We start from the raw sequence: 26,616 nt of genomic DNA, 5'->3' as shown, positions 1-26,616 counted from the left end.
GGGCTTTTGGAATGCACACGAACAGATCTGTGAAATGTGGGCAGTGGCTTTGGTAAGAGTATGTGAACGCCTCTCCTGACTTATCGCCCCTTTATGGATCTAGCAATTTGGAATGTCATGGACTCCCGTGAAAGTCTAGTTGAGGGCCAGTTCCCCAAGCTGGGTTTAGGAAGGTGCAGTTCTTTGTGGCCTTCCTTTGAATCTTTGCTAATGGTGACCTTCTGTTGATTTCGATGAGCACAGGGGCTTGCTGGTATATTAATGTCGTTCAGAAAGGACTTACCCAACAAGTGTATAAAGCTACGGGCTGTATCAGTTGTCCAGGTCCAAAAATAATCTATTTCTGTTTTTAAAAAACTGTCAGTATTTGGCAAAGGGGTGTGTAAGTACAGCAGACATTCTGTCCTACAAATAGCATCTTGACCAAACTGCTGATCAAGTTACAGGGAAAGCGGACACTCAGGGACCCAGCAGCCCTCTGGGAGGGGATAGAGTCTGCTTTCCCAGTTTCACAGGTTCTGTGTAGCTAAGGGTTAAGGTGCTCAGCACTGCGCTCCCGAACTGTGAGAAGGATGAAGAGGAGCAAAAACAGGACACCCTCCCCTCCGCTTGGGGAAACATGGGTGTTTGACTTACACCAGGGCTTTTCTGTGAGTTCTTTTTTGTTTGTTTGTTTTTAAGGTTGTATTTATTTGAGAGACAGAGAGAGACAGTATGAACAGGGGGAGGGGCGGAGGGAGAGGGAGAAGCAGATTCCCCACTGGGCAGGGAGCCCGATGCGGGGCTCGATCCTAGGACCCCCAGATCATGACCTGAGTGGAAGGCAGCCGCTTAACTGACTGAGCCACCCAGGTGCCCCTTCCTGTGAGTTCTGTGTCACATTTGGGTTTCCCAGCTTTGACCACCGTTGAATGCCGCAGTGATGTGTGTTACACTGAAGGGGGTGGGGAAGGTGTCCACACGTGTGAGTCGTGGTTCTTCTGTCTGGCTCCTTTCTCTGCCTCTACCCAGTGGTATCATATTAGGCCACTGACTTACTTGCAAAATGAGGATCTCATCTACCCTCTTGGCTACCTTTTTGGGGTTAGAGGTTTCCATAAAAGCTTCAAGTGTCATTTGGGTAGGAACTTCTATATCTTGTATGATGTCTCTAGCTTATATGTGTGATTGAAGATTTTCCTCTGCCTGTTCCTTGCTTTCTGTCCCTTCCTCTCTTCCTTCTATTTCTGGAAGACTTGTAGATACCATGTAACTAATACGGTTAGTACATATTATATTTGTGTCAACTGTTGAATTGCTTCTAAGTACAATACTTAATAATAATGTGAAAACATACCTCTGTGAACAAGATGCTTTCCAATAGATAGGAAAAAAAGTGTTCCTTTCACCTTCGTACTTACTGAGGGGTAAAATAACGTTATACTTTAGGACGATCTGTTGCTTTTGCAATGAAAAATTAAAAGTGGATAATTTAATGCTGCTGAGATCTTTTTTAAAAAAATGAATTTGTTAGAGGGACGCCTGGGTGGCTCAGTGGGTTAAGCCTCTGCCTTCGGCTCAGGTCATGATCTCAGGGTCTTAGGATGGAGCCCTGCATTGGGCTCTCTGCTCAGCAGGGAACCTGCTTCCCTTCCTCTCTCTCTGCCTGCCTCTCTGTCTACTTGTGATCTCTGTCAAATAAATAAATAAATCTTTAAAACAAATGAGTTTATTAGAGATTTCATCTTGCTCTAGCTGGTTTTAATCATTTTTCATGAAGAAGATTTTTACACTAAAAAAAGGTGCATGCAGATTTTAACATTATTGTACATAATAGGGTCATTGGGAGAGAGGAGGCCTTTTTTAGGGTTTAAGGGCATTCCAGTGGGTGGGTATGGGCCTGGGCTCCAGGCTGGCTCTGTGATCAGCTGCTGAAGGTTGAACCTACTGTTTGCTGTGAGGTGTGTGTCACTAGATAAAAGCGAAGGCCACCTCTACTCTTCCAGGCCCTGTGAGAGACAGAGGCTAGGAGTACGGGGCCTGGGGGGTAGTGAGAGCACCTCCCTTACAGATGTTGGGGAAATGAAATGACATTGTCCAGAAGCATCCAGAATGGTACCTGTCCCACTGCAAACACTCAGTAAATGCTGCCGTTAGGATCGCTTTAGCGTAGCAACTCATTCTTCATAACATCCTACTCAAGTCTCAGAGAATCTGAAGTGAAGATAGGATTTCTGAAGTTTCGTTGCTTTAAGGTCACTTCAAACAAATGCCTTTTTAAAGATTCCATTACGGGGCACCTGGGTAGCTCAGTGGGTTAGAGCCTCTGCCTTCGGTTCAGGTCATGATCCCAGGGTCCTGGGATCGAGTCCCGCATTGGGCTCTCTGCTGAGCGGGGAGCCTGCTTCCTTCTCTCTCTCTCTGCCTGCCTCTGGGCCTACTTGTGATCTCTCTGTGTCAAATAAATAAATAAATAAATCTAAAAAAAAAAAAAAAGATTCCATTTCTTTCTCATTTGGATGTAATTTGCAGTTTGAAAGATGCAGAAGGGGAAAATAAGTGTGTCTCTCACGCCTCTCCTCTAGGCATCCAGCCCCTCACCCGAAGACAGACAGTGATCTCAGTAGCCAAAGACTGTCAGATTTTTAAAAATCCTCACACTGGCGATGCTGGGAGTCGTGAAAGATGGAGGAGAGGCACGGCAATGGGGAGATGGAAAAAGAGGTGGAGGGGGATTCAGCGGGGGTCTGAACTGCAGAACCCTGAACCATGGGCATCCATTGTCCTTGCGTACACCCCTCTCTGAGGACCCCAGGATGTACCCTGCAGCTCGGGGTCCACTGGGGGCCCTTCAGCCTTCCCTGCCTTGCAGCTGTGGTGGGTGGCCTCCTGGCCTGCATCCCGAGGCAGATACTGGCAAGTTGACCTTGGGAGGGAGAGGGAGGCCAGGTTGGTTGAGCTTTCTTTTGTCTTCTGAATGCAGACCATTGTTTGAGGGACTCCGGAAGGTTCAGGAATCATCCAGAAGTTGAGATCCTTGGCTGCTCTAACCAGTGGGATCCTAAATTTAATCCTCTCTCAGGGAGCAGCTGTGGGGTTGTGGCTGTTGTCTGTGGGCAATCTTCTGACGCCCTTGGGAAATTGTGTTTGGTCAGGGAGTTCTGTAGCCTTTAGAAATAACTTTCAAATGGGGAATCCAACCCAATTGTGGAGAACGCTAGGGACTTTCTCTGACTCTGCAAAATTAGTTTTCCCCTTCTGGTTTCAATTGAAACCTTTACAGTATTTGTCATTATTTTTAAGTATCTTTGTTTCTTTATACTGACCTTCCCCTAGTTTCAATCCTTTGTTCTGGTAGCTACCTGGGGTTCAGGAGTGATTCCTTTCGCCCCTCAATCTCCTACTTGTCAAGAATGTTTGTTCCCTTTTTATCCAGTCAAATTCAGTTTTTCTTTTGAAACCTAATGTAAAGTCCCTTTTCTTCCTGGATCACACTAATTACTTCCCTTCCCACACCTCTGGTATGTATACAAAGAAACTGAAGCTGAAGACTGGGTTGTGCCCTGAGCATTCCTTTTTGAGTGATTGGGTTGGGAATTTCAGTGCATTTTCCCATTAAAAATAAAATTAGGCTCCCACAAAGCCTGTTTAAAAAACGATAAAACAGGTCTTGGTGAACTTGTTTTTTTTTTTAATTTTTTTTTTAATTTTTAAATTTTCAGCATAACAGTATTCATTGTTTTTGCACCACACCCAGTGCTCCATGCAATCCGTGCCCTCTCTAATAAGGAATCATAAAGTGGGGCCGTGTACACTGACCACTTAGATTCCGTGTTTTGCCATATCCGCTTGCTCACCCTGTCTGCCTGGCTGTCCATCTGTCTACCTACTTCCTTGCTGGACTGTTTGAATTCAGGTTGCAGACATGGTTACATTTCTTCCTAAATACCTCTGTCGTACCTCTTGTGGGATTAAGGACTTCCTTCTGCATAACCATAATACCATCATTATACCAAAAAAAATAAACAGCAATGTCCCTGATACCGCCTCAACCCAGTTTCCTCAGTTGTCCTCAAAATATACTTTATGGCTGCTTTGCAGTTTTTATGATCAATTAAAGCCTTGAGCTAGGCTCCAGTCAGGGTTACCATATTGCATTTGGTTATTTCAGTTTCTAACAAAACTAACAGATAGCCAAGTACTGGGGAAGGGAAGAGACCTTCTTGGCCCCTGGTGCTATTTTGAAATCTTCGGCTGCTGGTCCCTCCCTGTCTCCCTCTCCCACTCTTTGGGCCTGTCTCCAGATCCGGGGGTGCTCCCACTGCCCTGAGCCCTCATTTTGGCATCTCTAGGGCATAGCTGATCCCACATGGGTATTAGCAGAAAGCTCAGGGACCGCCACATTTTTTCAAGGGACCTCTTAGCCAAAGGCTTCTGTAAATTGGGGATTCCTGGCTGGACATTACTCACAGGGGCGTGTGTTGCTGGGGGAAGTCATCTAGGCATCTGTCTCCTCCCCGGGTGGGTGGTCTTTGCTGTCCAGAATGAGCTCTGGCCTCCACTATTATGGGGCACATGGACAAAATAATGGCAATGGAGTGACTGTATGCCGTGGGAGGGACTTTGTGTCATGGGTGTGTAGATGCTGGGCAGCTGGATCCTATCTGGATGTCCCCTCCCACCGGGTCACAGTTTCGGAGGCGGGAGGGACGGCTGTAGCAGCTGTTTATCTGAGAGTTGTCTGTTAGTTAGTTGGCAGCTGCCTGAAGTCTCACGACAAGGGTTAGCACTTATATATACTGACTTCGTTGTCTTCCCGGTTCCCCCCCCCCCAATAAGCTCGTTCGTCCTTCCCATACATTTTAAGCTTTTTAAAAATTCATCTGCATGAATGCCGTGTCTCAGGAACTGGAATTGTCAGGGATGGTCTTAAAAGCTCTATGTCTTGGGTCCTCTCCGTAGCCGAAAATAGAAGTCGTTTGGGGATGATTGCATTTTGCCGTATTTGTTTTGCCTCTGCCCCTTATGTTAGTGTATGTAATTGACTTAAACTGCATTTAAACAAGTAGCTTCGTTAAGGAGGTGGTTTTGCAGAAGCTAGGAGATCCGTCCTGCTCCAGGGGTCCTGGGAGGCCACATGTGGACTGCTCCTGCCTGTGCGGGATCTTACCAGTTTGTACTCTGTGCCTTTGGGCAAGTGACATACCGCCCCAACCTTCCATTCCCCTTCTCTAAAGGGATGGTACCCGCCTCCTCGTGTTGTGACCATCTCAAGCCTCCGGGGCCCAAGGCTGGAACTCTGCCGATGTGATTTCCCCCTTCAGAGGTGTGAGGAAATACATTAATGTTGATGCAGCAAACTCAGCGGAATGGAGCTCGTACGTGGTCTCATCACGTCAGATTGGAACAGGTTTTTCCTCTTGATGAGTTTGTCAGATCTGGTTTTGCTGTGAAGTGAATTATCAAAGCTTTTTGGATGTTGCCTTGTGGACCCAAGAGGGTGGGTGGGCTTGTGTTGTGATCACCAGTCACACTTTGTGGGTGCGGCTGGAGAAGGCTGGGGATGTTGGGAGCCATGGGAAGCCACTGGCTCTGGCCCGACATTTTTCAGCTGAGCAAACTGAGGTCCGCTGAGATACGGCAACAGGTTCAAATCGCAGAGGTGGCCAGTGGCAAAACTGAATGAAGAAAAACCTTTTTAGGGAAATGTCTGTCTATTGATCTTAGGGAACCAGACCAAAAATAGATTGCTTTGGGGCACTGTGATTTGAGTTTGCGCTAAAAACAAAATAGGACGTGTGTGTGTGTGTGTGTGTGTGTGTGTGATTCAAAGCAATTTTCCAACCAAGCTTGGTGTGGATTCTCTGCACACTAGCCAAGTGCTTTTTCCATCACAGAGTGGTTGGGTCACCCTGCTGAGAAACCCTAGATTCTGAGAATGCATACCCTTTCCCGATAAAAGGGGTAGGCTAGCTATCAGAACAATCAAAGTGTTCCTTGGTTGGAACAAAGCTGCTTGGGAGAGGTCACAAGGACCTTCTTATCTGTAGTCTCTAGTTGTTAGCTCTGTCTTCCCCCATTGTCCAGCAACCTCGAGCTATGCCCACTGGATTTGAGGAATGCCATTTCCAGGCTATTCCCTCTCGGCTCCCCTGACCACTGAAGTCAGCTGGAAATACAAGTATTATTTGGAAACAAGCTAAAAACAACTGCTTTTGATTTTGGGGGTGGGTGTGGAGCCATTCCTCAGAACTCTTCCTTAGTTTCTTGCCGTCTGCAAGCTTTTTTTTTTTTTTAATACCACGTCTTCTTTTGTGACCTTCTTAATGAGATCTTGGCGGAGCACAATACAGTTGAGAGGGTGTTCACGATGCAGTGAGCTCACCACACCTGACCAGGTCTAGGAAAAACCCAAAGGAGTTTGATAAATGCTGGCTTTTGTGGAACACTTTTTAGTTGTATGGTTGTGGAAGGGAATCCCATTTATCAGTGAGAGCCAAGAACTTCCTGCTTTGCTGGCTCTTGCTGTGTACAGGCCAAACTCGAGATGAGGCCCTGGGCTTATTTTTGAATAGGCTGAGTGGACCTGGGGTTGTGGTCTCTGTCGGGTGAGCCGTGGTGTTGGAGTGGGGAGGGAGGTCAGCGATGGGCGCCCAAGAGCAGTTTTGTAGTTGTTCATCCCGTAAGCTGCCTTGGAGTCTGCTGTTGGGCGTTTGTAAAACCTATCCTACTTCTGCCGTGCTTCTTGGAACCCTGTGGTTTTGGGGAGCCTTGAATCTGAGTTGTGAAATATGAGAGCGAGCCAGCATTTTGCACTTTAACAGAAAAGTCGCTACATGGTGAAATATTGTTGAAAGAAAACGAATTGAAGTATACCTTAAGCAGGTGCTTGTAGTTGGACCAGGTCTACATGTGCAGAGACCAAGGCTTCCAGAAGGTAAGAGGAAGCAGCAGAAACGTGGGCAGGAGCCAGGCTGTCTGCTTGGAATCCACGCACTGGCACAGAGGAGCTGTGTGACCTTGGGAAGGCTGCTGTGCCTTCCTGTGTCTTCTTTCCCCATCTGTAATGTGAGGCTAGTCCTCTAATGACGACCTAGGTTTATTGTGAAGACTGAGTGCTGAGCTCAGTGCTGGCTCACAAGTGCTCCGTAGATGTACTGGTTATTGTTGTCAGTGGTAATAGAGACAGGAACTCCTCTGAGCCACACTGCCATCTCTTCTGGAACACCATCTCACCCCAAACCATTCCCTTCCTTACCATGGCTCTGTCTGCTTTCCATTCTGATCTGATCGCTGGTCCCTTACTGTGCTGGGCTCTCCAGCTTGTATGGACTTCTCCACATGGGTTACCCCAGCTGGAGAATTGCGGTGCGTTTCTGGGCTGTGCCCTGAATGACCACGTACCACCCTTTCCCTGCCCTCTCCTGTCCCCTCAGTCTCCCCGCCAGGCCTCCCTCTCCCTCTGTTCTTTCCTGCTGTGCCCTGGTCTCAACACATGTCATCTCTTCTTATTTATTGTGAGAGAAAGTGGAGGATACCATGAACCTTGCCCCTTCAACTTCCTTCAGCCTACTAGTGAGGGCTCTGACTCACAGACCCACTGCTTTAGAACAAGCAGGCGTTTTTGTTTTGTTTGCTTTTTTTTTTTCTATTTCAGTGTTTAATCTATCCTCTTCATATGGAAATCTTCTCAAGGCCATCACTCCTTATTCTCTCTCATTCTCTCCCTTTTGCTCTGTCTATACACACATTGGTTTCAGGCACTTAACAAAACAAAACTCCAAACAGAAATTTCTTCCTCTCACCCCCCTTTTATTTTTTTTTTTTTGGCTCCTACAAGGCTTCCAGAAAGAGTAAACTGAGCCAGGTCTCTATTCTTCAGCCCAGGGAATCTAGTCTTACCTTCCCCGCTAACTGAAAAACTGTGCTCTCCAAGGCCACGAAGATCTCCCGTGGATCGTTTTCCTTCCTACTTAATTTAATTTAATTTTTCATTGTATGTATGTATTTATTTATTTTGGGATTTTTAAGTTTACTTCAAGAAAGTACAGAAAAACAGGGAGTAAAGTACAACAAGGAGAAAGTTAAAAGAAAATTCCAGTGGCTTCCTAAATTAGAAACGAATGATGGTTTCCCATGAGTTCTTCCTTGTTGCCTGATTTGTCTGAGTACTTCTCGATTCTTTTTCTAAAGTCTTCTTAGGTTGTTTGTTTCTTGTTTCTTTTTTTAAATTGTGTTAAGAACATTTAACATGAGATCAACCCTCTAAGCAAATTTTTAAGTGCAGGATACCGTCTTGTTAACAGTGGGCGCCATGTCATAAAGCATGTTGGAAACATTCCGCCGCTGAATGGCAGCCACCGATTTTCCCTTCCCCTCACTCCTGGCAACCACCATTTGACTGTGTTTCTATAAGTTTGACTATTTTAGATGGCTCATAAAGTGGAATCATGCAGTATTTGTCCTTCCGTGACTGGCTTTTCTCACATACTGTAATGTCTTCCGGGTTCATTTATATTGTTGCCTATGGCAGGATTTCCTTTTTTAAGGTTGAATGGGATTCAATTGTATGTACAGACCGTATTTTATCTGTTCAGCCACCAGTGAACATTTAGGTTGTTTCCATATCTTGGCTGTTGTAAAAAATACTACGGTGAACATGGGAGGCAGATATGGCTTTAAGATCCTGATTTCGGTCCTTTTGAATAAACAGGCTAAATGGGGCTGCTGGGTCATAGGGTAGTTCTATTTTTAACTTTGTGAGGAACCGCCATATTGTTTTACATAGTGGCTGTGCCATTTTCCATTTCCTTCCTATTTTAATTGCTCTCTTGCAGCATGTGACCTAGATATCTGTTCATTCCGTCTGGAAACCCTGGCCTCTGTGTTCTAGAGGAGAGCCCTCACTTCTCTTTCTCAGCTTCTTCATGGAGTAGATCCAGTCACTCAATGGATATTTCCATCTGTTTTTCTCTTTGTAACCCCCCACCCTTAACCTCACCACTTACCTCTATCTCCACGTGTTCAAAACTGAACTCGTGATGTTGTCCTTTCCATGCCAAGTATATTAGGTTGCTAGGGCTTGACAAAGTACCACAAACTGGGTGGCTTAAACAAGAGAAGTTTATCTCACAGTCTGGAGGCTAGGATTCCAAGATCAAGATCGGCAGGGTTACTTCCTTCTGAGGGCTGTGAAGAATCGATTTCATGCCTCTCTCCTAGTTGCTGGTTGCTTGCTGGAAGTCTTTGGCATTCTTTGGCCTTTGGAAACATCATCCCATATCTGACTTTATCTTCCCATGGTGTTTTCCCTTTGCTCCTGTCTGCCTCCAAATTTCCTCTTTTATAAGGACAGAGGTCCACTCCAGTGGGATTTCAGTCCACTCAGATGACCTCATTTTCATTTGATTACCTTTGTAAAGACCTTGTCTTTTAATAAGGTCACATTCTGAGGTACTTGGGGTACTTCAGTGTATGAATTGAGAGGCAGGTAAAATTCAACACCAAGCAAACTTCTTTTTTTTTTGAGTTACTTCCCATCTCTATGAATGGCATTTTCACCATATTAGTTAAGCAGAAACTTGAGCATCATCCTTATCAAGTCACTTGCCCTTATATAAACTTGGGGTTCAGAGCCTGTAGAACTTGGAGGCAAAATTTTGGAATAGGAACCTTCATAGCAACATAGGATTCCAAAGGGGTCTGTGATTCCCAAATGGCTGACAATCTTTGCTTTATATCTTTCTACCACCTTGGTACAAAACACATGAATTTTGGAAAATAACAGTTAAGTATAAAAATAAAATTTAAAATTATCTTCTTATTTGGTTACCTGGAATCACGTAGTATTTTGGTCATTGCTTTGTACATTTTATGCCTTCATGCATTTTTTTAAAGTAGTTGGACCATACAGTATGTAAGATGTGTAATCAAGCTTTTCTCTTCCTTTCTTTTTTTAAAACATTTCATTTCATTTATTTTATTTTAAAGACTATTTATTTGACAGAGAGAGAGAGAGAGAATGAGTGCATAAGTAGGGGGAGCAACAGAGAGAGAGGGAGAAGCAGGCTCCCCACTGAGCAGGGAGCCTGGTGCAGGGGTTTAATCCCAGGACCCTGGGATCATGACTTGAGCTGAAGGCAGATGCTTAACCCACTGAACCACCTACGTGCCCCTATTTATGCATTTTTAGAGAGAGAGAATGGGGGAAGGAGTAGAGAGAGGAAGAGGGAAAGAATCCTGAGCAGACTGTGCTGAGCATGGAGCCCAATGTGGGACTCGATTTCAGGACTCTGAAATCATGACATGAGCTGAAACCAAGGGCTGGATGCTTAACTGACTGAGCCACCCGGGCACCCTAAGTTAAGCTTTTTAAATTCAACATTGTGTCTTGCGTGTTTTCTCATGTCTTCACAAAATCTTGATAAATAATCTTAAATGATGAATATTATTCTGTCAAATGGATAGACAGTGATTGACTTAGATATTTTCTTACTATCCCACTGTCAGACATTCAGGTTTTTGCCATTTTTTTGACTCATAATTAATGCAGCAACAACTTTGCTATGAATTTGGACTCAAATAATTTGCTTATAATTCAGATAAGATGCAGCTGGAGGTGAAGGAGAGAGATGGCCAGTGTCTCTAAGCAAGTTGTTAGTGTAAATTAAAGAAAAACGAAATTTACCTGGGTTGACAAATATTTTAAGGCATTATTTGTGAATAGTTCCTTTGTGATTTCAAAGTTATTTTTATTGAATTGCTATGGTAGGTCATGATAGATTCTCCAGTCAACGGTCTTACACTGGTTCTTTGTAGTCTATATCAGGGCTCTCCACTAGAACTTTTGGGATTGATGAAAATGTTCTTTTTTTTACTTGTCCAGTATGGTAGCAGTTAGCTGCATGTGACTACTGAATGCTTCAAATGTGATTAATGCAACTGGGAAACTAAGTTCTTAATTTCATCTCATTTTAGTTGACTTAAATGTGAATAGCTCCTTGTGGCTAGTCCAGTTCTAGCATGATGGTGACTAAACACTTTTACATTGCTTGTCTCTTCCTAAACATTCTTCTAAGTGCTTTATGTATTAATATACTTAATCCTCACAATGACTCCATGAGGTTATCTTCTAGTTACTACTGGTGTATAACAAATGACCTCAAAGGTTAGTGGCTTGAAACAGCAATAATCACTCATTTTGCTTAGGAATCTCCCAACTTGGTCAGGGTTCCTTGGAAACAGCTAATGTTTGCTCCAGGCAGCATTAGCTGGGAATACGCCTGCTTCTAGGATGGCTCATTTACATAGTTATTGAGTTGATGACTGTTACTTGTTTCTTTCCTTGGGGAAGCTTGGGCTGCCTCACAGCATGGTGATCCCATTCCAAAAACAACTGCCCCAAGAGACAGGAAGTGGAAGCCGTCAGTTTCTTAGGGCGTGGGGCTTGGAAACTGACAGAGCATCACTCCAACCTATTCTATTGGTCTGGCAGAAGACAGAGGATGTACTCAAGGGAAGGAGATACAGACTTCCATTGGAGCTGGATAAAAGAATTTGGGGCCAAGTTTTAAAATCATCATAGAAAGGTACAATCATGTTGATTTTATTTATAACGAAGAAACGGAGGACAGAACCATTCAATAACTTGCCCAAGTTGACGTGTCTAGTAGGTGGCCAAGTTGTTATTCATGCCAGGACATCTAACCTTGTAACCTCAGTTCTATATGGCATCTCTCTATAATTCATGTTTCCCTAATTGAGAGTCATATCTTCATCAGCTTTTCCATGGTACAGTAATTATGAGATTAAGTGACTGATACCTGTTTGTAAATCACAAACTCTAAATATGTAGTATTTGCAAGGGTTTGCCACATGTCACATTAATGAAGACACATTCTCAACCACCTGATTCAGGAGGGGATGTTGGCTCCAATTCCAAGCCCCTCTGCTTTCCTCCCTGTTCCTGGTGCCCCCCAAAGAGAATTAGTTATCACCTCCAGATTGAAACAGACTGTGATTCTGAGTGAAACTCTCAGTCTTAGAGGTTGTTTGCTTCACCGATCCCTGTTGCATGGAATATGCAGAATTAAAACAGAGTTAGTAAATGAGACTTAGAATTGTAAAAGGAGTTAAAGTATTATTTCTGGTTTTTACTAAATGACTGGCTGTAAATCCTAAGTTAGGTGATATATTTGCATATGCTTAGGGAGTGTGTGTGTGTGTGTGTGTGTGTGTACTTCCATTTATTTGTTCATTCATTTAATATATTGATTGCTGGAAGACAAATCAGAAGAAAATATACGTTATCCCCAGTTCTAGAGATTGTCTGATAAAATAATGAATGCAGCCTTGTACAGACCTAAGAAACCAGCAGTTTCCTTTCCTGTTCAAAGGTCATGGGGATTTCCACGGGAAAGATCGATAGCTGTTTGCTGTGTGGCCTCTGGTTTGCAAATTGGGCTTCTGTTTGATACTATTGGCCGCAGTGATGAAATGCGGTTATTTCACACCTGCTATTTGTCCCCTTACAATCACTGCCGCACAGATCCTTTTTTATGAGAATACTCTGAGAGAGCTTATAATTAAATGTATCTAGTTCTCCAGTTTCTGGGTTTCTTCACCACTATTAATCTCTGATGAAGAGAAAGAACTTCATTTCATCACTTTCGAATCTGAGTATTCCAAGGAAGGACACTTCATTTCAAGGAAATCTCACATGTTTCTTTACTCCTCCTCCTACCTGGCTTCCTCCTTCAGCTGATAATTCTCTTCTCGTTTTGTGAGCTGGTGCTTCGCTGCTTTTCTGCCTACCTGGCTCGTCCTCTGTCGTCTTCGTTGACTCTGTCTCCTAATGCCTGCACCTGGCTCTCTGCTGCTCACTCTCCTTCCTAGAGGGGATGTGGGTCCCCGTGGGCAGGGACTCTCGGGAGCCTGTGTGTGGTACCCCGGCAGGCGTGGATCTGGTAATAAGCCCCTGGGATGCTTTGACATGTCCACAAGCAAATGGCTCCTTTTCTTCAAAAGATGCCCCCTCCCTAGCTGCCCGATTTTTGAAGTCATAAAATAGGTCCTCACTGTTATTTTTTCTCCCGTTGCCCCACGTATTGCCTTGGACAGCGTTTCTCTCAATCGGTGATGATCTGCCTGTGCGTTTTGTGTGGGGACTGTTTCCGATGCTTCCCTACATGTTCTAAGATGCTCTTGGCCAGGTCGGGCTGTTTATCACTCTGTCTGGTTCCCAGCCTTGTGCTTTTCACATGGTGGGCGGACGATGAATTTTTATTTGGGTAAGTGCACGAACAAAAAAATGCTCAGCCTTCCATTTTTATGTTTGTCCCCTGGGCCAAAATCTTGATATCATCCCGGATTTTCCTCTCTTTTCCATATTCTAGATCTGTCCGTTTACTAAGTCCTTCTAAAACGTAAGCTCCACGAGGACAAGCACTATTGTCTGTCTTACTCTGTGATATGTCACCAGTGCCTAGAATGTTCCTGCTGCGTAGTTGAGTGTTCATTATGTTGTAAAAATGGTTGTGACTATTTTACATGTATTTATCTCATCTTCATGATACCCTGGAAGGGTGGGTAGGTTCTAATGAGTGTGTGCATTTCACAAGAAACTGAGTCATGGAGGTGCTAAGTTATTGCACAGCTGCTAGGTGGGTGGGGGTGGGGAGGTCAGGACTTGAACCCAAGGCTCCTGGGTCCATGCTCTTAACCACTCAGCACTCTGCTATAATGCTACCAAACGACTCTGTGTTTCTTTTGTGCTTGTCACTGCTCCCAGACATACTTAAAACACTGTGTGGCTCCTGCTGCAGGTGAGGAAGTAGAGGCTGGCTTAAGAGGTTTCAAAGAAACGACGCAGAGTGGGACGTAGTTTGTGACCAGCAGGGACAGGATGGGAACTCGAACTTGTAGCCACACCTAGCCCTCAGCCGATGTTCCATACTGCCTGACCCTCCAGTCTCTGCGTGGCCTGTGGTTTGGGAGCCAACTCTGATTCCATGTGAATGTTCCCTGGGGTCCTCAGGTTGTCCTTGCCGCGTAGCAGACGTCTGATGCCACCGTGTGTGTTCCTCTCTGTAGACAATGGGGGCAGCCGCACGTTGCACTCCAGAGCACAGACGACCCCAGCGCCCACCAACAACACGGGCAGCGGACACCCAGAGTATATCGCCTATGCGCTCGTCCCCGTGTTCTTCATCATGGGTCTGTTCGGCGTCCTCATCTGCCACCTGCTTAAGAAGAAGGGCTATCGTTGCACCACAGAAGCCGAGCAAGAGGTGGAGGAGCAAAAGGTTGAAAAGATAGGTAAATAGCTGCGTCCTTTTTATGGTGATGTCGATGGGGGGGATTTCATTTCTTTCTTCTTTTTAAAGATTTTATTTTTACATATGGCTACACCCAATGTGGGGCTCAAACTCACAGCCCGGAGATCGAGTCACATGTTCTATTGACTGAGCCAGCCAGGTGTCCCCAAAATGATCTGTCTTCATAGTAGGTGGTAGGGTGGTGTGTCTGTATGGATTTCATACTAACCACACGTGGGGCTTGAAACCTGGCCTTCACTTATGAAACACCTACCAGCACATTCCTTCTGGCTTTGGGCAAGTTCCATATGCTTTGAACTTCTGCTATGTGTAGTTTAACTGGAATTTAATCTTAGGTAGTTGAATGCCAATTTAATTAAAATTTTAATTTAATTTAAATTAAATGAGGACTGTAATGTCCATCTTGTAGGATTATTGTGGAATTTAGAGAGAAGATGCATTTGATGTTTGGCACACGTGGCCACTCAGTAACTATGAATCTTTACTGTTATTACCGGGAGAGCTTCTGATAAGAACGATAGCGAATTTAAATAGCTCTCATCGGTTTTGTAGTATTACTTTTGCTAGGGGAGTTCTCTCTGAAACCTGTGTGATTGGAATTTATAATTATTAAGTAAACAGTTGTGTCAACAGTGCAGTTAAAGTATGGTAAGAAATGGTATCTTAGTATTAATTTGAGGGTGTCTTATCTTTTCCTCTTAACATGGAGTTGTTGGGTAGGGTTTGGAAAAATCCAAGAAATAAAATCCTGTTTTCTTCCTTTGATGTTCTTTTCAACCATGCTTTAGGGATGTTTCCTGACTTGGACTTCGGGGGAGGAGTAGCTCACCTTCCTTATCCCTTTCAGCTCCTCAGAAGGCAGTGTGTGCAGAAGGGGACATTTGGAGTCCGTCACCTTTCAAGAGAGCCAGCGGGTGGGGTGGGGTGGGGAGAGCTGCTTCCTCCCTTGCCAGCCTGCTGGCCTGTTGGTTTTTCCCACCCCCACTGACCTTTGAGGCAGAGAGAGAGCCCGGTTGGTGGATGAGTCATGGGTAGCTTATGAGCAAACCAAAGCCGAGTGTTTGTCAACAGAAAGCAAGCTCCCCCCCACCCCCCCAGGCCGGCTTAGCAGTCAGTATTTGCACTGTTGAGCCAAATGCTCATTTTCGTGGAGGAGGAAGCCAACTGAGGATGGAGAAGACACTTTTCCAGGGACACGAGCAGGATGTTGCACGCCTTGATTCGTTCTCCGTTAACTAGGATCCCTCCCTTTTCCTTCCTCCCTGAAATTACAAGGTTTCAGGGTGAAGGTTTGATTTTCCTTCGAAGACTGTCACCTAATACAGTTTCCTAAGGTAAATGGAGTTTGTGGGCAAACAACCACAGCCAAAATGTAGGTCATTTGGAAGTGTATTTCAATGAGAGGAGAGTCTTCTTAACATGGATGAATCATGACCCAGTGTGAGAAGGAAGTTTGTGCTCTACATTTATATAGTATGTCTGCCATTGAAAGAAAATCCAAGGAGAATTTTTTCTTTTGATTAACTGTTTTCTTCCCATGTCCCCTAAGGGTTTAAGGAAATGATGAGTGAGAACTAGAGTAGTAAGGACTGATACACATGCATGGAAGTGAGTGGGTGTTTGGACCGGAGAAGAGGTTGATAGATCATTCTGGTGCTTGTTATGTCTGTGTGCCGGAGGAGTCACTCTGGGCCGAGCGTCAGGCGGTTTGGGGCTGAAGGAAGAAAGCCTCCACCCTTAGGCCACGGCTGAGCATTCTAGAAACTGTTGAGTGAGGACTCCTCGCCTCGACAGAGGTGACCGATCATAATCCGCTTTCCTCTCTCCCTTCTCTTTCAGAGTTGAATGACAGTGTGAATGAAAACAGTGACACCGTTGGGCAGATTGTCCACTATATCATGAAAAATGAAGGTATGGATGTTTTACTGTTCCAGAACAATTCCGTATTTGTGTTTTATTAAAAACCTGCCTTTGAAGAGTCAGAATTTGTGTGAACTCCCCGGTTGATCTTTCTGGTCATCGGCAGTTCTTTTCACCTAAGCTCACGAAATACGTCAGCTTCCAGATTATTCCACCATAAGAATGTCACCTAGTGTGTTTTCGAAGAGTCAGTGGGTGTGGGTGTTTGCAGAAAGCCAGCCCAGGAGGTTCACCTTCTAATCCTGGCCTCACCTTGATTTGGGGAAAGTCATTTTACCTCATGGGGTCTCCATTTCCTCCTCTGTAAAAGGAAGGTAATAAGTAATGTTACCTCATTGCACTATTGTGACATCCTCCATTCAAAGGCTTAGTATAATAGATTTGCCTGTTCCCTGATCTTTTCTGAAGTGTTCAGACTTTTAAAAGGTATAACTTTATGAACAGAAGCATTTTTCCCTCTGGAATGTACTCTGAACTCTTGTCTTCTGAAAGGGAGGATGAACTGAATCCTGATCAGATAAATACTGGCTGTTAGCTGAGGAGGATACCATTACAGAGGGGCACAGGGCGAGGCCCTCAGTAGCTACTGGAGTGTGTGGGGCTCCTTGCCTGCATCCCCAATAGCCTCAGGGCCCAGAACCTCTAAGAGCTGGAGCAGCTGCAAGTTAGTGAGTGTGGGGCTGAGGTGGGCTACTGACCGTTGCATCAGAAATAAGTAAACCTTGAAAACTTTGCAGGGGTTCAAGTTCTTCTTTTTTCTTCTAGGATTTTATTTATTTATTAGCGAGAGAAAGTGCATGAGTTGGGGGAAGGGGGCAGAGGGAGAAGCAGATTCCCTGCTGAGCTAAGAGCTCAATGCGGGGTTCAATCCCAGGACCCTGAGATCATGACCTGAGCCAAAGGCAGACGCTTAACCGACTGAGACACCCAGGCGCCCCGGGGTTGGAGTTCTGAAGTACAGCTTCCCAGTATGCACTGTTTGCTGTGTGCCAGGCCTGTTCTCAGGGCTTTCTAGGCACTAACCACCTCATGGTTCAGATACTTCCTTCCCATTTTGCCTTTGAGAAACCGAGAGACCCACCGTGCTTAACTGACTTGCCAGCACCACACGCTGGCAGGGGCAGAGCTGAGATTTGAACTTGCGCATCTGACTCCAAAGGCCTTTCTTAGCTACTTACTGTCACTTCCTCTTTCCTTTTATCAGGAAGGAGGGATGGGAAACTTCTAACTTTTAAAGTGATAACGCCTACTGCTGGGATAGTTGATAAAACTCCTTAAGCATTAACTCACTAATTCTCAGAACCACGTTCTGGAGGTAGGTAGGTCCTTTGAGCATCCCATTTTGCAGATGAGGAAACAGGCCCAGAGCTTGTACCGCCGGAGTATGGCAGGGAGGCGCCTGCAGCAGACCCCTGCTCTTCAGGGAGGCAGAGGAGAAGCGTTTGACCGTCTGGTATGCTGTCTCATATTACATACTAGTCCCATACATACTAGTATGACCCAATTACATCCTAGTATAGAATTTCCTCACCTCCCACACATGGGCAAATAGGTCTGTCTTTTCCTATTTTATTTTATTTATTTATTATTATTATTTTTTTAAAGTAGGCTCCATGCCCATTGTGGAGCTCCATGGAGGGCCTGAATTCCTAACCCTGAGATCAAGACCTGAGCTGAGATCAGGAGTCAGATGCTTAACCAACTGAGCCATCCAGGCGCCCCTGTCCTTCTCTTTTTTTTTTAAGATTGGTGTTGGGTATTGTGGAGGGCACGTATTGCATGAGGCACTGGGTGTGGTGCATAAACAGTGAATCTTGGAACACTAAAAAAAAAAAAAGATTTTTAAAAATTTACTTGCCAGAGAAGGAGAGAGAACACAGGCAGAGGGGATGGCAGGCAGAGGGAGAAAGCAGGCTCCCCACTGCATAAGGAGCCAGATGAGGGCTCCATCCCAGGGTCCTGGGATCATGACCTGAGCCAAGGGCAGCCACTTACCCAACGGTGCCACCCAGGTGCCCCTGCCCTTTTCTATTTTAATGCACTCCGTTCTCAGGAAGTGGCCTCTTTGTTTCCTCTGCCTCGATTGGTAGGTCCGCTGGAGTAACACCGAAGGCACAGTCTTCCTTCTCCCTCCTCTGCTCCTCAGTTCTCTCTCCCCCTCCCCCGTTCATGCTTTCACTAGTCTACCTGTGATTTGTCCAGCCACCTGCGAGCGTGGGGGAGTGGCTCCAATCCTCTCTGTGGCCCTTGGTTCTCCTTGGCCCCCGGGAGACATCTGACCTCACTGGAACCCTTCTCCAGACGTGGCTGGTGCCGAAACCACAGCTGGGGAATTAGACCCATACTTGGGTCTCTTCCCAGTTTATAACCTAGCTTTCTAGTTTGCTTTGAGGCTTCAAGCCTCTACAGAACAAATGCCTTTTTAAATCCTTTGTCTGTGTCATTAACAGTCTCCGAACTTAGTATCTATTTAGATCTCCTTGTTGGTGTTAATTTTCCATTTTTTTAAAAATTGTAGACACACCCTAGCATAACTTTTCTTTTAAAAACTGAAAAAAAAAAAAAAAGAATAAAATGAAATACAACCCAGCCATTACCATTTGCTATGTTTATTTAGGTTTTCTTTGCCTATGTTTACATATTTAAAAACAACTGCAGTCGTGATTTATGGATAGTCTTCTGCTTTGCATTTTTAATTTGGCTGATGGGGTAATATTTCACCCGTACTCATGGTGACATTGTTTATGGCTTAAATATATCATGTCTCAAATATTGCAAATCGGGTTAGTTTATATAAATCTCTTGAGGGATAAATTTTTCAGCTGACCCGCATACTGATTATTTTCTTGCTAATCTCAAGGCTCGGATTAGCGACAGTGCTACCCTTAATTTATCTTTTTAAGTAGATTGAATTGAAAACTGTGTGGGTGGTCATTGGGGTTTTCTTGAGTTCTGTGGTTGGAAATTACCTGCAAGTCCATAGCCCAGCCTCTCTGCCAGGCCCTAAACGGTGTCCTTCGATGACAATGAAGACTATTGTGGTTACTGTCTAAGTGCGCCTGGTTAGTCACGCCAGGCAGAGGGATTCTTTTGTGAAATTCTTACCTTGGGGCTCAATTTATTTTATGGCAAGGGTTCTGTTACAAATGATCATTACCGAGGAGGTCTCCTAAGCTTGCTATCCTGGTCATGCTGACGTTCTTGGAGCATTGAACTATTAGCCATTTGGGTAGAGACTTGGACATTGAAGGAGTAAGAGGGAGAACATCAGAGTCGAATTCATCCACCCGAGAGACAGATAGACCAGGGCTTGTGTCCAGGTCTCTCATGCTGGCTGGCTGATCAGTTATGCTCTTTAGGGCCTCAGTGTCTACATCTGTAAAATGGGCATGATGACTCTGTCTACTCTTAGAGAGGTCAGGAGAGTCAAACATGATGAGGTCTGTAAAAAGCTTTCGGCCAGTGGCTGGCACACAGCAGCACTCTGATTTTGGGGGTGGCTGTAGTTCTTGACTGGGAGATTTGCCTTTGATTGCAAAGGAATCTTTTTTTTTTTTTTTAATCATTTCATTTTTAAATGTATTTGAGAGAGAGAAAGAGAGTATGCAAGCAGGGGGAGGGGCAGAGAGTGAGGGAGACAAACAGATTCCCTGCTGAGTGGGAAGCCCGAATTGGGGCTCCATCCTCGGACCCGAAGATCATGACCTGCACTGAAATTAAAAGTCAGATGCTTAACGGATTGTACCACCCAACTACCCCTCAAGGGTATGTTTGAAGAGAAGAGTGGTGGGAGAGAAAAACAGGGCATTCTTCTTGCCTGATTTGACTGCTGCTTTATACCTAGGATCAGGCAGAAATTCAGGACAGAAGAGAGGAAGCATTTTATGAAATTATTACCCTCTAGAAAATTTCTCCTGTTCTCGACAGGTTTTCCTTGCCCTATAACTGACTGCTCCCATTCTCTGGAAACCCAGGATGGGAAGTCCAATGGACAAAATGTTGACAAGTGCCGGGAAACACTTGTTTATTGTAATTGTGAGTGATAATCAGGGAGGAGATAATATTCAATAGAACTTCATCAGATGACTGTACTTTCATAGTCATTTTACAACCAAATTAAAGCATGTGTCTAAGTCCGAATGGTGGGGTTAAGTTTTCTTAACCCAGGAAACCACATGACTCCACATACCGAACCTCCTTGGACAGGGAGGGTATGAGTGATGTTTGCATAGAAACTTGAGCCTACACTTCAAGAATTCACTCATAGCAAACAAGGGCCATTTTTAAATTTTTCTAAGAGGTAGGGTGAGGTTCAGGAATATAGAAGAAACAACACGAGTCTATTTAAAAAAGCAGTTTTAGGAATGATTTTAATATATTTTAATAATCTTCCTTGATCATTTTCTGATCCCATCTTTCTAAGGGAGGTCATCGTTTTATAGGTGATTAGTTTTCTCTGGCAACTCTTTAACTTTCGTTTTTAGACAGCCCATTCTTAACGAGTGCTATTGGCACTGTCTTTATTTTCACACCTTTTTTTGTTTTCCCTTTTTAATGTCTGTAGTCTTGAAGTTTAGTAAATGATGGTAGAGAATAAGTGTCAGCTGGCAAATTATTGTGTCTTCCCTAAACCTTTTGTCTACACAAAAATTAATTTTCTGAATCCTTATTATTAATTAAAAGGGAAAAAGACAGACATGACTAGATCGTAGTTCCGTTTGTCTTGTAGAGGGTAGCATGCCTTTGCTGTATGGGAGAAGATTCTGCCAATTCATTTCAAAACTTTTTCAGTAATCACAGGAGTCTTATTTAGGTCAGAACTTGGGTTAGAGAATGTGCCTGGACATCGTCACAGGGAGTCATGAAGGGCCAAGAGACTATTTCTTTTAGAAAAGATGGTATGCTATATTAATATTTCTTTTTAAGAAACCTATGCCCTTGCAAGGGTTGTGAAGGGGGGGAAATGGATCATGGGGACAAAGAAACTCTTATTATTTCCTATGCCTATAGTACACAAACAGATCTCTATCTGCGATATTATAATTTCATAAGAGGGTGATTAGAAAAAAGATGTTGCAAAAGGCTCCTGGGCGGGGCAATAATTATTTAAATTAAAAAACTTAAATTGGGGGGCACTTGGGTGGCTCAGTCAGTTAAGCATCTGGCTTCAGCTCAGGTCATTCCCGCATCGGGCTCCCTGCTCAGCAGGGAGTCTACTTCTCCCTCTCTCGCTGCCCCTCCCCCTATCTTGTGCTCGCTCGCTCTCTAATAAATAAATAAATAAATAATAAATAAAATCATTTTAAAAACCCTTAAATTTAATTTTTAAAAAGTTGAGAAACACTCTGTCAACCTGTAACTGTTAAAAGCAGTAGCGTTGAAACTAGGGTTAATTTTCCTCCTCCAAGGATGTCATTTGAGCCATTAAATGTGAAATGTTGCTGTTGGCTCCCATGGCAAATAGTGATTTTTTATTCTTCCGTCTCTGGAGAATTTGTGGTTCCTCATGAGAACAGCACTTAAAAAAAATCAATGAAAAGGTTAGGAGTCAGTAATATCACTTGGCTTTGCCAATTAACTATCCAAGAGGAGCTGGAACCCTCACTCAGTCTTTCATCCTTGAGAGTCTGACCAGTCTGTCAGAGGCAGAAAGAACATGCGTGTCTGTGGGGTCGGAGCGTGGGGTGGGGACCCAAGAAGCTTGGATTCAGTTTGCTTTGGTTGACAGCCTATCCCCCACCTAAAATATTGGATTTTTAAAAAATTAACATTGGAAGTCTAATTTAATTCAGTTCATGTTAGGTAACCTCTATGTGTGACCAACTCTTGGAAATGTAAGGTATCTGGCCAGAGCTAAGGTCTTGTATGGTCCTGCAGATGAGCTAAGCCAATGGCCCACCTGGAAAATTAACCTTCTCACATCCCTGATTCTGTGTGGGGTAGACTTGATGATACGTGGGTATTCAGACGTTAAGGCTAACCAGCCAGGCTCATGCAAGGTCTTAGAATACAGGTCTCTTAAGACCTATGTCTCGCTATTCATTTAACCAAGTGGGTTGAGTACAGGGGCATAGTACCATGTAAATTTCCCTTTCGTTTCGGAGGGGGAAGAAGAGTAGTTTTCTCTGTCTGTTGGAATGATGTGTAGGAAGCTCGGCCTATGGTAGATCCGCTTTCCTATCTGTAGATTCTCTGTCGCTCGTACCGAATTCCTGCGTGGTGAAAGTTATCCACAGATGGTGCCATTTCTAGGGCTTCCCTTGGGAAAAACTTCCTTTCTCCGGGACCCTAGGGCCCTGTGAACTGTAGGACCTCAGATCTTTCCCCAACACCTTTTCTACTCTTTATTTTCCCGTGCTCGCTTCGGCAGCACATATACTAAAATTCTACTCTTTATTTTCCCTCCAACAGCTTTTCTGATGTGATAAGTCTGTGATTGCTCATGTGATTCATTCCATTTTAATCCTTTGCTTTCTTTTTTTTTTCCCCCCTTAGCAAATGTTGATGTTTTAAAGGCAATGGTAGCAGATAACAGCCTGGGAGACCCTGAAAGGTGAGTGCATCTCTCCCCCTCCCCCATTTAGTGGCACATTTTTCTTTCTTTTCTTTTCTTTTTTTTTTCTTTTTTTTTTTTTTTATGATTACCTGCTAGAGCAGGTTTCCCAGCTTTGGCCTGGTTGACATTTGGGCCAGATAATTCTTAGCTGTGGGCAACTGTCCTGTACACTTTGGGATGTTTATCAGCGTTCCTGGGCCCTGCTCACTAAATGCTGGTGTCCTCTTTCCCCACTCTGTGTGACGACCCAGAATGTCCCTGCGCATTGTCAGTGGTCCCCTGGGGTGAATTCAGCCCTGGCTGAGGGTTGTGGTTGGAGAAACAATAAAGAATTTGGAGTTGGACTTGGAGTTGGGAACCTTGGTGGAGTCTCCCCTCTGCCATGTATTGGCCGCTCTGTGTGGGCCGTTAACTCACAACCCGGGGCTCAAGTTCCATCATTTGCACGTGGAGAGAACAGTTGTACTCAGTTGCTTGGGTTATTATAAGGAACACAAGGGGCTTGGGACATTGAAAGACCTCCATGAATCTTGATGATGAAGTGAAAATCAGGCTTGGGGGGGCTGTTGAGATTATAGTCCCTCCTAATGAATTACAGAGAACTGTATTTCTGGAGAGGTTTTTTTTTTTTTTTTTTTTAATTTCTTCAGCAAGGAGCATTTATTGAATGCCTGCTCAGTGCTGGGCACAGTGCTAGAGCTGGGCTTTCACAGATCTTGGAGTCCAGAGGGCTTAGGCTGGAGGGAAAAGGAGCCTTGGGCATGAAGCCTTATGATGATGGGGAGCACGGCCTGATGATGGGGAGCACGGCCTGATGAGGGGAGCACGGCCTGATGGTGGGGGCATGGCCATGCTTCAGGAACAGCAAACACTAGGTGCTCCCAGGGCTCTGTGGGGCCAGAGGGAAGTCCGTGAAGGTTCACCAAAGTGCCATCTGAGCCAGACACGTGATAGGCAGAGACTGCTTGGAGGTGGAGAAAGCCCAGGGCACAAACACCGGAGTGTAAAAGCGTGGAGCAGAGAGTTCAGCCTGGGGCCACCAGAGAACACGGCGGATAGTAGCAAGACGGGCCAGGAAGGCAAGTTGTTCCAAGGGACAGGGCGAGGAGTTTGGACCTTTCCCTGTTTACTCTGCGGGTGGTACACCAGGCACATCATAGATAATCTATAGTGTGTCACACCGGCGTGTTAGGTGTGCCCTTTGTCGAGGTCCCTCTGAATGCAGGTGGGTCAGGGTAGGAAGCTCTGGCAGTGTGGTTCAGAGGGATGTGCGAGCTGCAATTTCTCTCACAATTCCAGCCCTGATCACAGATGCCTCCCTGGCGTTTGGACCATCTCATCTCTGAGCCTGTTGGCCTCCGTTATTTTGGGGCGATGGACAGTGCCTGTCATTGGGTTTTAGGGACTTGAGAAATGTTTGTCGAATGAATGTTGTTAAACTTATGACTTTCCACAGTGTGGTGTTAATTTCACATTTTTTTGGTATCAGGAAGCTGCTGCTGTGTGTTTTTATTTTAGCGATCTAAAGAGCATCCCTGAAGAACACTGGAAAACTTCTGGCTATCTTTGATGTTTGAAACGGTCTCCTCTACCATGCACACTGCTTTTTAAAAGTGCAAGTGGGCCGGTTTCCAGGAGCAGAAAGGCTGCTTCATGCTGTCATGAGACTTGCGTGTGCCTCTGGGGCTGTTGGCCCGGGCTCAGGGCTCAGGGCTCGGGCTCCGTGGGGACATGCCGCCCCACCTCTCCGCCCACCTGCACCACGTCAGAGGGCTGATTCCTGGTCAGGCCAGCCCTGTCCTGTTTTAAAGCCTCCTTTTCTAGTGAACCGGAGTGTTGGTATGCCTTTCGAAGATGGCGAACATCTGACCTATATATGTCTGCTTTTTATATTTTGGATGGTCTGGCTGGATTTTTTTCCAGGCTGTCAAAGAATGCAGTCTCTCTTGTTTTCTGAGGCACTGTGGCATGGTGGTTTAAGATCATGGTTTCTAGAATTAGGCTTTCCCGATTTGGATCTCAGATCCATCACTTACTAGCTGCGTGGCCTTAGGCGAGTTACGTTAACTTTTCATTTTTAAAATGAGGAAATTCGTAATATCAACCTCATCGGTTTTGAAAACATGGCAGAATTAACATGTATGAAATGCTCAGAATACGAATGTTATCTGTTTCTGTTACTGTTGTCAACACCATCAACATCTCTGGAGTGTCCCTTTTGAGATCTTGACTTAAAAGCTTTCTTCCTTTGATGCAATAGTCAGCCTGGATCAGATCTCCTAGTTTAAATTGTTTGATCGTTCATGTGGAATTTACATGTTTTCTCTTCTTCAAAGCACGTATGTTCGTGGGATCTGTTTGTTTAGAGACCCTGGCAGGTGCTGGGCTGTGATTTAAAGCCGCTCCTTGCCTCACAGGGGAGAGCTTGCCTCAACTAGTCCTTTTTTTAAGTAACCTATTCTACCTTTTCCTTTCTCTCCACCTTAGCCCAGTGACTCCCAGCACTCCTGGGAGCCCACCTGTGAGCCCTGGGCCCTTGTCACCAGGAGGCACCCCGGGGAAGCACATCTGTGGCCACCATCTGCACACGGTGGGCGGGGCTGTCGAGAGGGACGTGTGTCAGCGGTGTAGGCACAAACGGTGGCACTTCATAAGACCCACCAACAAGTCCAAACAGGGCCATGCAAGGCGTCAAGGAGAGGTCACGGTCCTCTCCGTTGGCAGGTAAGATCCCTGTGGAGTCTTTGGGTTTGTGTGACAGGGGCTGTTTCTGTGACATGCTGGGCTGTGTGGATTTGTGTGTCCCTGTTAAATATAGAGTATGATGTCCTAAGCCTGGTTCCGGTTATAGCTCTGGTCTTTCTCCACGTCTTCTGCTCTGAGTTCTACATTTTTCCAGCAGCAGAAGAACCCTGAGAGGTGGCTATGCTAGAACATATGTCAAGTGTATTAATTAAGTTATTAAAATTTAATAACTTGCGGTATTAGGGTTCTCCGGGAAACAGAGCTAATAGATATATATAGATATGTATACGAGGAGATTTATTATAGAAGTTGGCTTGCATGATTATGAAGGCCAGAGGTCTCCACAAACGGCTGTCTGCAAGCTGGAGACCCAGGAATGCCACCGGTGTCATCAGCCCCATTCTGAAGGCCCAAGAACCAGGAGGCCGACGTTCGAGGGCAGGTAATAAAGAGAAAACCAAATTCTTCTGTCCTGGGCCTTCTTGTCTGCTCAGTGTCTTAAGGGACTTGATGACAGTCACCCCACTTGGCCAGGGCAGTCTTTTCTCAGTCTTTGGACTAAGAGCTGATGAAGCTGTCTTGGAAACGGCTCACAGAGACACCCAAAAATAACGTGGTCCCTGCTCTCTGGGGGTCTGTTCGTCCAGTCAGGTTGACCCATGATGCTCGCCGGTGCACGGGTTCTAACCGATAAAGCCCAAACCTCACACAGAAGTTTGTGTTGCGCTTGTGCGGACTGACACACCAGCGGGCGGCTCTTGGAGTAGCTGCCCAGGTGCTCTCCCTCTCGTGGCTCTGCCACATCTGCCGGCAGAAGGAGAAGGAACAAGGAAGACCGTTCCTACGAGGTTTGATGGGAGAGGCCTAGAAGGGGCACAGTTCATCTTCGTGCTCAGGCTGCTGTCTGGACCTCACTTGCCTACATGGATTCCTGCGACTGCTTTCTCTTTGGTCACGTTACCTCTGTCCTGTGCACCTGTCCTCGGCTACCATGGCCTTGGGGCCTCTCTGTGGTATAGAGCGCTCGCACTTCCAGGGGTGAATCCATTGGACGGCGTGGAGAACATTGGTGCAGGGGGG

The 26,616-nt window shown here is 45.1% G+C and overlaps 1 protein-coding gene across 1 annotated transcript in view; it reads left to right on the top strand.

Annotated features, from left to right (window-relative positions):
- The window catches only part of RELL1 (RELT like 1), a 62,947-nt gene that overhangs the window by 17,029 nt on the left and 19,302 nt on the right, over positions 1-26,616 (top strand). The window contains exons 2-5 of the mRNA XM_059382273.1: positions 14,071-14,295; positions 16,155-16,226; positions 22,731-22,788; positions 25,279-25,515. Coding sequence (XP_059238256.1) covers positions 14,071-14,295; positions 16,155-16,226; positions 22,731-22,788; positions 25,279-25,515 — 592 coding nt within the window. The remainder of the gene's footprint in view (positions 1-14,070; positions 14,296-16,154; positions 16,227-22,730; positions 22,789-25,278; positions 25,516-26,616) is intronic.

Source organism: Mustela nigripes, chromosome 1, assembly GCF_022355385.1.
Source record: "Mustela nigripes isolate SB6536 chromosome 1, MUSNIG.SB6536, whole genome shotgun sequence".
NCBI classification, from domain to species: Eukaryota; Metazoa; Chordata; class Mammalia; order Carnivora; family Mustelidae; genus Mustela; species Mustela nigripes.
The sequence above is the reverse complement of the archived record's forward strand: the minus strand, read 5'-3'. Positions and strand labels throughout refer to the sequence as shown.